An 11,409-nucleotide genomic window follows, 5' to 3' on the forward strand; every position below is an offset into this window, starting at 1 on the left:
GGAAACTGGTGGTGATGCTTTGCCTGACAAGACTTGTAAAAACAACATTTAATTTTAATAATATATGAATCTGAAAATACAGAAATAAGTACCTGACAAAGATTCAATTTGGGATTGTCAAGTGAAGAGACTATTCCCCCTTTTTTAATGTGATCCCGGTCAATGCAAACAGCAGGCACAAGTATGGCAATTAATAGCTACTGATGTGACAGCCAGCAGTTACAATAATCAGGTACAAGACAACAGCCACACAGGTTCAATAGGCGGGTACAGTAGCAACTGGCAAGTACACAGCAGGTACAAAGCTGCAGGTGGATACTGTACTGTAGGTACTGGGCAGCATCGGGTACAATTCTGCAACAGCTGGTACAGGGCAATAGGCGGGTACAGGTGTTGTAGCAGGTACAATACTTGCAGGCGGGTACAGGTGTTGTAGCAGGTACAATACTTGCAGGCGGGTACAATTCTATAGCAGGTACAATACTTGCAGAGCAGGCGGGTACAGTGCTGGTACAAAGGCAGGTACAATTCTGCAGTAGGTACAATACTTGCAGCAGGCGGGTACAGTAGACAGCAGCTGGTGGGTCTAAAGGACAGCCAGCCTGTTGAGATGAGGAGGCGGATTGGAGGAGATGGATTACAGGGTAGCAACCAGGCGGGTTGGAGGCGGGTACAGAAATCCACTTTCCCTTCTCCATACAGCAGTCGCCTCCTTCCATCAAACCCCCCCCCCCTCCCCCCCACTTACCATCCACATGTGGGGAAGGAAAAGTTTCTCATGCAGTCCTTAATTTAAATATTATTAAACTTTAATTAAATTGGGCACTCACATTAGAACAAGTGTCCGGTTAATATTTTAAATGTGTGAATATCCAACCTTATAAACATTAAGGTTTACATTACTTCATGGATTTTACGTTTGAAAAGGCCAAAAAGAGCAATACTTACCACCTGTTCACACGCCACAACAACTCGTCAGTAGATAGCACACCCACGGTACACTAGGGGCGTCCCCATCTAGTGTACTGGCACGTCAAGTAGGCAAACACACGAAAACAAGTCATGCGAGAATAAGTTTATGCATGCAAAAATAAATGCCTGTGCACATGTAATGAACGAAATCTCCCTTTCATGAAACTTGTACAAGGATTTCTTGTCGGGCACAAAACTGGCGCGACAGAAATGTGAAGTCCTGGTTTTCCTATGGAGTGACAGTCCCATAGACAAAACACACATCCTAGCACATGCCTTCCTATGGAGTGACAATCCCATAGACAAGGTCGGCGCAAATATCAATCCTACCATGGAATGACAGTCCCATGGATAAGACGCAATCCTGGTCATACACGGGTGGCAGCAAACAGGCTCCTGTCCATATGGCACAATACTGGTCACACGGGTGGCACAAAACTGGTTCCCGTCCATGTGACACAAGATGATTGACCCTTTCACATGGGGCACTGGCCTGACCACATGTGAACATGGTACAAATCTGGCCGCTCTATGGAGTGACAGTCCCATAGAAGTGGCTCCAGAAATGGAGATGGACCAAATGGTGACACGGATGGTTTCTGTCAAGGGAGCATTGGATCTGTCAATTGCCTCACATTATTTGGCACGGCAGTTGTGCTTTGCAGAGATGCTGATCATAGTTTCAATCATTTGTCTGGAAGCACCACACCTTTGGAAGAATGATATGTATGAAAAAGTTTGCTTAAGCCTATGGGGGGATATGTAGTCATCTATGGAAGATGTAGACGTGGTACAAACACTTTCTAGTAAATCCAATGGATTAACGCCTACCCCCTAACTATCCCTACCCTGGGTGCCTTTAGGCATAGAAAACACTCCAAAATTCTTTTATTTTTATTTTTTCAGAAAGAGACTTCTATTAAGTATGAGAAAAACATACAACAATCACAGCTATAAGCCGGAAAAGAATAGAATCACCCCACCAATATGTAAGGTGATTTCAACCACTGAGGAGCATCATGATGCCATGTAAGACCCGTGGTACTAGAGGAAAAGAAGATGCCATGGTCCCATTCCCGCATAAATATCACACGCTTCACCTGCGCAGAACGAGAGGGCCCTTGAATGCGAGCCCAAGTAGCCATAAGAGTGTGGATGATATCACCCCATATAGTACTAATGCATTGAGACCCAAAAATCTGGGCACCCTGAATAGCCTCCGTGCATCTAGCTCTCCAGATCTGCCATGCTGTAATACTGGCAATAATCTCCCAATTGGTGTCAATCCTCTGTCTAGGGGGTGTATAATCAGAGTGAGGAACATCTTGCAATAAACCATGCTGGACAATACCTCTACGAATGAAAAAAGCAGAATCTGTACCACTGCCCTCATAAAAAAGCTGCGGACCGGACTGGGAGAGCCAAGTAACTGCCCCCCAAGTCACATGCATGGCTCGGCCACTCAATTTGCCCATAAGTTGGGCTATAGGACCCCAAATCTACTGTGCAATGCTGCATCCCCATAGACAATGTTGTACGGACTCAGAATATGCCGCACATCTAGGACAGGAAGGTGCTACACCGAAAACAGATCTCCACTGATTGGTGGGGAGACCACCATGTAAGAACAACCAAAAGAAATGAGAGATCTGTCTCCTTCTGTATGAGTGCCAAAGTCTATGCCAATATTTGCGCTGTATCACTCGAGAAATATCATAGCTCTCCCAATGAGGCCTGAGAGTAGGGATCCTATGCATCTGTCGAGTGAGGAGAAGCCTGGCATTCCGAACAGTGAAATTGAAAAAAGGAAGGCTTTTCAAAGGATCGAAGGCATCAATCCACTCCCACTCTCCTGGATCCCACTGAAGATATTTGATAGGACTGCCACCATATAGCCACAAACACCAAGAGCTATGAGTCGGTCAATGAACCAGTGCTTCCCCGAGCGACCAACAATCCTCACTGGACTAAGCCTAGTATTTGGGATGATCTCCTCCATACTACATCTCCTCAATCTCCCTCCAGGCATGATAGAATAAATGAGGCAATTTGTATCCTCTTGGCCCGGGAGAGCAATGACATGCAGAGGTATGCCTATCCTCAAAAAAACTCCCAACCAACTCGGGTGATAGTCTCTGTGAAAGGTCCCAGAAAGCCACTCATGCGGAATAGCTGCATCAATCTGATCAATACAAATGTGAGAGCCCCTAAGATGCTGAGTGGATGCAACTCTCCGATCCTCCAGAAGACTCTTAAAGGTCTTCCAAGCAAGAACTGTGTATGCACATCTCTCCCATCCTGACCATTGCATATAACGAGATGCACCAAGTGGCCGACCAGCCTCATCCCTGATGAACTCGTTCCACATAATAGGTTGTCGGTCAGCCTCGTCCAAAGACCTAGGAAGCCTTGCGGCAGTGCCTTGACCAACACCGGGCCGGATCGAAGCGAGTCCTACGGCTGATCCAGTGTCGCAAAAAATTATCTCATGCTTCTCCATGCTCTGACAATGGCTGCAATAATAGGGGAAGATGGTGCCCTAATATCAGCCTCTGTGAACAAAAATTGTGTGCTCGGCATCCAGTCTCTCCCGATCTTTGGTGTACATCTGGAAATCTGAGACAAGAAAAAATCCTTCCAAGGCTCAGTGCATGGTAGGAAACCTCTGACCACAAGTTTGCAAAGCAATGCCCTGCACTGAACATCTGGATCGATAATATTCAAGCCCCCCTCTCTTTTGGGCTGAATAACTGTGAGCCAAGCTACCCTGGCACGGGTGTCTGAGGTGCCATCCAAGCCCGACCAGAGAAAATTGCGGATCAATCTCCGCAATTGGCCAATGCACGCACAAGAGAAGCACCAACAAAAGGCAATAAACCAAGCTGAGGCAAGCAAAACGTGATTAGCCACCATAGCTCTGGAGGCTAAATCTAATCTCCTGGAGCTCCAATGGAGGAGCTTCTTCTGGATACTCATAAGTACCGGAGCAAACTGCTGTGCAGGAGAAATATCAAACTTGGCATCCCAAATATCTAGCAGTGCATCCTGTGCTGATCCAAGTAAAACCAAGCTCTGCACCCCAATCATTTCTCGGTGAATCACTAACCCAAAAACCAACAGATTTGTGCTAATTAATGAGTGCCCCTGCTGCCAAACAGAATTCCTCTAGTGCTACCCGGAAGGAACATAAGCATATATGTGAAGCCTCCAAAAACAGGGCTGTGTCATCAGCTAACTCAGAGTCAACCAACTCCTCTTGACTACGAAGAGGCAACCTCAATCTTGAAATACCAGCAGTGGAGCGGAGAAAGATGCTCATGGCCTCTGCAACTATGATATATAATAAAGGGGCTAATGGGCAGCCCTAACGGTACTCCGCGCGCTGCTCAAGAGAGTGATGAACTTCTGCGCTAACAATACATAAAGAATCTGCAACCCATTGAGTATGAGGATGTTTCTCGTGCTCTTTCTGCAAGGCAGCCAATCTACGTCTAATAGCCCTTTCTAAGTCCAAGGCCTCTTACCTCTTAGACAGGGCACATGTGTGATAAAGTCACTAATATCATAGAGAGCAGAGGCCAGGCTTTGAGAGGCCCGTAAGAAGTCATGAGAACTCCAAATATCAAGCATATGACGTGATAGCTCTGCATCTGAAAACAAATGATCAGGGATGCGTACATGGGGTGCTGATCCATGGCAATTCAGATCTCTAATACATAAAACCACTGGGCAATGATCCGATTTGGAGGTGCTTGTAGCAATCAAAGTATGTTCACCTCTGTCAAGCACCCAATCATCCACATAAAATCTGTCTAACCGTGCATAGATACATCCTACATCTCTTCTCTTGTTAGACCATGAATAAAGAAGAGTGGATGGACTCCTCAAAATGTCATCCTCATGCCAACAATCTCTACCATGAATGGAGAGTATAAACCTCTCCCAAGACGCTCTTTCAAGAGGATGCACCAAGCCCTCATGTCCACCTCTTTTATCCGTTGGCATCTCAACCATGTTAAAATTCCCACCAATAATCCAATGGTCGGCAAGAGGCATCAATGTAGTGAGAGATTTCCAAAAGGCAATCCTCTCACCTCTATGGTTAGGAGCATAGAGGTTGAGAATACCAATGCGTGTAGTACCCTGCATAAGAAGGATCCACTGCGTTCTTGCAGGCAAAATGACACCATGTCCAATGATGCAAAGCAAGATCAAAGCTGAAACAGAGATACAAACACCACCCTTGGTACCAACAGCCGGTGACCAAAAGGTGTCCTGAGAGAAGCTTGCCTGATCTCCCACACTAACTAGCATCCAGATTATGCTCTTGCAAGAGCAATATATCCATAGGTCCACCTGTGACTACACAATGAAGCTGTGTTTTTACAATTTGTTTCCGTCGACGCGGAACAAAACCCCCAAGACCCTGAATGTTCCAAGAGACAATCCTCATAAAGACTCCGAGTAGGAACGACAAATGTCGTGGTCGACGAAGGACCCCCTTTAGAGGCGGAAGTACGTCTCACATAGGTAAGGGAGGGAAAATCTGATGATGTAAACCTTACCTCTCTCTCCCACTCCGGGGAAAAGCCAAGGCCAGTCCTCAGAATTGGAGAGGTACCATGACAATGCGAATGTGCAACGTCATCCTCAAGGGTACAATCATCCTGTAACTGTAATGCAGCATCCTCCTGTGAGGGATCCAGATCATGTGCCTACAAGGCCTTATCCTCCAAAAAAGGATCAACATCTTGTGAGGCAAGAGCTGCATAGGGGTTAGGGTGCTCCACAGGGGGTGTGGGTGAAGGGGTAGGTACGGGGGTCTGAGGGTGCCTGCCATCCCTAACCACAACCCAACGCTGTGTGGTCTGCTGTGGCAAAGGAGCCGCTGGAGTCTCGACATCTGCAGAAGGCCTCTGATGGGCAGGACCACACCGCCTCCTAGCATGGCCCCTCGATCTGGGACAATCTCTAACAATGTGACCCTGTCGACGACAAATTCGACATTGGTCAGGTCTGCCTGCAATCTCCATCCTCTGGCGGAAATGAGATCCGTCAGGTCTCTGAAGCATGACATGATCACCAAAGTAATCGATGGATCAGGAACAAGCACAAGGACCCGAGGTACATCAAGAGTGGCGGTAACGGCTGCGGAAGCTGAGGCGGGAGAGCTCGGGAGGATTGGTACCTCTAGAACCTGGCCAAAGGATGCCCCTATGGAAGCTAAAAGCTTCCAATAGGACCGAGGAAGAGCAGGGAACCGTAGTGAGACCGGGGTAAGGCGCTGATCCTCCACCACTGGATCAAAGCCCACCTGGTACTGAAAGAAGAAAATCTTCCTAGGACCAAGAGGAAAGGGGCTGCTAGCCAAAGCCTGAGAAGTAGCTTCTGAAGAATGAAAGTCCACCTGGAAGAAGCCTTGACCAAGTAAACGAGTATCCTGAAAGTGCACAATCAGCTCCAAAGAGAGAGTTGCTAGAAGCCATTCACGGGCCTGCGAACGAGAGGGGTGGGAACCATAAACTCTCGCAACAAGGGTAGTCTGGACCCCAAGGTCAATGTCGTGCTGAAGAGAGGTGAGCTCGTCTTGTGAAAAATTGATGATTCTCCCGGCCAGTGGGGGTGATGAGAGATTGGCCGGCAGAAAAAGCCTTAAGACCAATCAAGAAAAGTGGGCGGCCGACTTGAATCCAAATAAAATAGCTATTGGGAAAACGGGAGCAGAGGAAGGGGGGCAAAGGCGGGGAGCAGCTGGGGAAGCAAGGGCAAAAGGGTAGGCGGGGGCAGCAGAGGGGCAGGCGGGGACTGAAGAAGGCAGGGGGCGGGTAGCAAAAGGGGCTGGCGGGGGCAGCAAAAGGGGCTGGCGGGGGCAGCAAAAGGGGCAAGCGAGGGCAGGCGGGGTGCAGCAGAGGGGCTGGCGGGGGCAGCTGAAGGGTAGGCGGGGACTGAAGAAAGGCTAGCGAAGGGCAGGCAGGGATTGAGGAAAGGCTAGCGAAGGCTGCAGAGGGACAGGCGGGGGGTTGCAAAAGGGCAGGCGAAGGCAGCAGAGGCAGGTGGGAGCAACAAAGGAGCAGGCGGAGGCAACAAAGGGCAGGTGGGGGTAGCAGCGCAGGTTCACGTCACTTCAACACGTCATTTTTTCCTCACACCACCAATCTCACACATAGTTGCGATAAGGAGAAACACTCCAAATTTAATTTCCGAAGGGGCTGGAAAACATAAATGAGTTACATAAACACCAATGAGTTACATAAATTACTTCCAAAAACAGACAGATTTGGGTGAAATCCCCAATAATGTTGAAAAGCCACGAAAAATTTCCATCTCGGCCTTCAATAGATTGAAATTTGACCTAATTTTCAGCTGGTATGGGTTGATTTACAACACCTTGTTGAGCATTCATTTGCTCCACATCTGGCTACCTTGCACCTTTGTGTACAAAGGTAGGAGTGCATCAAAGGTGTCCTGAGAGCATACATTTTGTTGTATTTTGCATAAAAGCATGAGTTGAACTAAGTTCTCAACAAAGACATCATCTCTACTCACCAAAATTTGGGATGGTAGAGTCTATATCCCTTGCTTTCTGAGCTGTATCCACAAAAATGCATTTTACCTGCCTTATCATCCAGCTTATTGCGTTGTTGCTGAGGCACAAGAGCATAAGCAAGATAACCAAAAAACACGCAAATAGATGTATCGGAAAGTGACTGCAATGTTCTACAAGTCAAGAAGCCTCCTCGCATAGATTACCGAGGCTTGCGTTGGGGTCATCATCTTGAGAAATGGCATGATAGGGCATGGTATGCTAAACCACCTTAATCATCAGGATGTTAACAGTGTTATCTGCTTTGATTCCTTAGCCTACATACTCACACTACTTGGTTAGCTCCTCTGGAGCTATACTCAAAGATGATGTTCTACCAAGACATCTCCGTGGACCACAGTGGTTGGTTTCATCTAGAGGCCTCGATATGTACAGAGGCATATGTCACATGCCATGCGGATTGCGATTGGGTATATCCGAGTCTCATCTCATCATGGAGAGAGGGAGAGCAGAAGAGGGTATTGACAGGGAGAATAGGATCTGTAGACTTTTCGCTGCCGAGGCTGAGACCAAGTAGAATTACACTTGTAGATACCCAGTGTATCATGAAATGTGGGGGAGATTTCACTGTCTCTTCAGAGGGGGATTTTACCTAGTGCCCAGTATCATCAACTTCCTTGACCAGGGCTGCTTAGGGCTTTACTTGATGGAGCGCTGCACTCCCCTCTCACAACAGCAGAGCCCATCTCTAGGACCAGAACATCTTTCAATTATTTTCTCTCTTTTGTGTGTGTGTGTGTGTGTGCATGCCTATTTGAAAGATCCAGAGTGTGTGAAATTTTGCAATGAATAACGTAATGTTTTAAACCTTTTAATCTTCAGAATGGCATTTTGCAAGCTATGTGTTTTCTCTCATTCTATGAGTGCAAAGGGAATCTACTTGATTGTTGCCACTAAAGCTGGGTATTGCTTCACAAGTATTGTTAGATTTTTTCAAAAACTTTCAACTGTAAAAGATGGCTGGTTGGCTGATAAGGTTCAGTGGTTGTCTTCCTATGTCTACAGGGGGAGAGCTTAGGGAAAAGGAAAGATGGATTAGTGGAACCTTTGCAAGGGATGAGCAATAATGGCCGTGCTGGAATCGGGTGGATTTCTTCATCATCAGAGCATAAGTTAGTAAAACTGTGTACTAATCCTCTACATGAATCAGTCAACAAGAGGACAAGCAATCTGCCCATGTAGATTGAAAGTTAGAAAAAAGGTTTCAAATAGACAATCTAGGTCCAATGTTAGCATGGCGCTTTATCATATGCTAATTGTATAGTGTCTTGTTTGACTTCAAGAAGTGGCTAAATAGAATGAAGTTAGATGGTTGACTCCAGCTTGAAAAAGGTTCTTAAATGTGGAACTTCGCTTTCAAACTCATGTGTGTTACACATGCTAGGTGGTGGCAAAGCAACTTCTATCCATGAAGAGCATGCATACGAACTTCACATGCTTTTAGATATGCCAATAGGTGAAAAATTGTGGTGTTTTTGAAAAGCAACCTCGTGTCATACTCAAATAGGTGCACAACCTTCATATACTCAAGAAATTGCAAAGAATAAAGACACACATGAACTCAAGCAAATGCTAGAAAGTAAAGACATCCTTATGTTGAGGGCTTGAAGGGATCACCACAAACACTTGAACATTTGCATGGTGGCGATTCAAATGATGACACCATATCTCTGTTTTCAATGATGCTTACTACCCACGCTCTTCCGCTTCCCTTGAGAAAATAGGATTCCGTTCGACCTTTGTGAGCCTAAATACTAACTATACTTGAGATTTGACTCGTACAAGTTTGACCTTTGAGGGATCAATTGACTGACCTCCACTTGAAGAAGTTTCACCTCTATGATGAATTGGGGCACATGCCTTTCTATATGCAGCTAACAGTAAGAACACTATTGGTTGTGTTGTGTGAAAATGGTATTTTACCCAGCCCAAAAAGGGGTTTTTATTTGATTTTTTGGTCTTGTGCTGCTGGCCGACAGCCCCCCAGCAACCCAACCACGTATATAAGAAATCGTTTCATATTCAGCACAAACACCATATATAATCAACATACATCTATTGTTGTTGCTGACTCTTCCTTTGCATCAGGCAGAATTATCATCTTCATTCTTCATCAGTAGCACCCGTCGGCTTCATCTTCAGGCAGCACGCCCACGTGTACCTGAAGCTTGGTGTAGCACCCTCCATTGCCCAGCCTGATCCTTGCAGAGTAGCGCCGAGGTCTGTGCACCTGTAGCCCTGTGACCTGATCTGCAGCATCGAGATCTTCTTTACTTGCAGACCTACACCTGTCAGCCTCATACCGCGGGACAGCAGCCCTCTATGCTCAGTCCGATAGCTACCTATTCGAGACAGCAACCCACTCTCTGCCATCACTCTGACGACATCTACCATTCGGGACAACAGCCCATCTTTGCTCATCTTATTTGACAGCTACCTTACTTCGTGACGACAGCACATCATTTGCCCATCCCTCTCTGCTCTGTAGATCTACGTTTGTATGCACCTTACGCAGTGCCTTCTCCTCACATTGACCCGAGTCTTCATCACTGACCATGCTTCAACTCCGACCTCCTCTTTACTTCTTTGGCGGTCTACTACTCGGAGTCACCACACATCAGAGGGCCTCTTGTATTGGATTACATTCATCAGTATACATACACTCATTCATCCATTTCATGTTGTGTTGATTTGCTGTGATCTCTCGTATATCTGGTCCTTTGGTTTTTTTGCCCTCACATGCATAAGCATGGAACCTTTGAAAACCCACTTTGTAATTTTCAATTGGATGTACCTTAATAATTGCATACCATTGGGTAATTTAGAAATTAGAAAACCCATAAAGAAGACCTAGCCTTCAGTCCCAGCAAACAGCTGACACTCAATAGAGTGCTCCCTTGTTAAGAAGGCAAAACTTCTTTGGATCCACCTCTCTAGGGAGGAGCTTTAGGAAGAAATGAGTCAATGGAACATAGACATGAGCGGAGGAGCAGTGAAACACGTGGAAACAAGACCCGCCATGGTCCTCCGAGTCCAAGATTCACCAATTGGCTCTGTAAGCAATGCCATAAACTTCATGAAAAGGGCATTAAACTGTTCTATTTTTGGCGGAAGCCGCGAGAGCATGACCATGAACTTGAAGCTTCGCTCCCTCAAGAAGTGGTAAAACCATGTTCGATGCCACAATGTTTCATACATTTGGTGTCAATCCTCAGCTAGGTTTATCCCCAGTTGACCACGACCAACTAGCAGCCCAACAATCGCAGTTACGCGGTAATGAAAACATGTCTCTTTTTATATATTGTTAGGGATAAGTTTTCCTCAAAACACACAACAACAAGCACACACAATGCAAGCTGGTGTCCCACTTTCCACAAGAGCTCATTATAGAAGCTTTTTCAACACAGAACCAAGTTCTATCCGACAAGGAACAAGGAACACGAGGAAGGGTAAAGAGCCAATGTCTAGGACTACCTCAAACTAAAGTGATCCACAAGGGCATTTACATAATGTGTCCTCAGCCACAAAACGAGCTAATAGCCTCAAAGGCACGCCATCAGCATAGGACAAATGTTGTTGGAAACCACACAACCCAACCCCATGGAGCAAGAAATCCCAAACCATGAAACATAGGATTTTATGCAATCACTCCCTTACGTTCCATTTCCATCAAGACATGCTTAGGATGGTGTTTGAAATGGGTAGGGGAGTTGCCACAAACATAATACTTAAGAGGCTCAAAGTTGCGCAAAACAAAGCCAATCCATATCTCAAGGAGGATGATCAAATTTGACGAAACTGGAGATACCATTCAGTATTATCTAGAGAAGTTT

General features: G+C 46.1%; 1 protein-coding gene across 1 annotated transcript in view; it reads left to right on the top strand.

Moving 5' to 3' along the window:
* LOC147612486 (D111/G-patch domain-containing protein) overlaps positions 1–9,062 on the top strand; it is a 69,495-nt gene extending 60,433 nt beyond the window's left edge. Inside the window, exon 8 of the mRNA XM_086783115.1 lies at positions 8,582–9,062. Coding sequence (XP_086639241.1) covers positions 8,582–8,758 — 177 coding nt within the window. The 3' untranslated portion in view covers positions 8,759–9,062. The remainder of the gene's footprint in view (positions 1–8,581) is intronic.
* Positions 9,063–11,409: the final 2,347 nt, after the last annotated feature.

Source organism: Cibotium barometz, chromosome 45 (genome assembly GCF_041138505.1).
Source record: "Cibotium barometz isolate CiBa-2024 chromosome 45, ASM4113850v1, whole genome shotgun sequence".
NCBI classification, from domain to species: domain Eukaryota; kingdom Viridiplantae; phylum Streptophyta; class Polypodiopsida; order Cyatheales; family Cibotiaceae; genus Cibotium; species Cibotium barometz.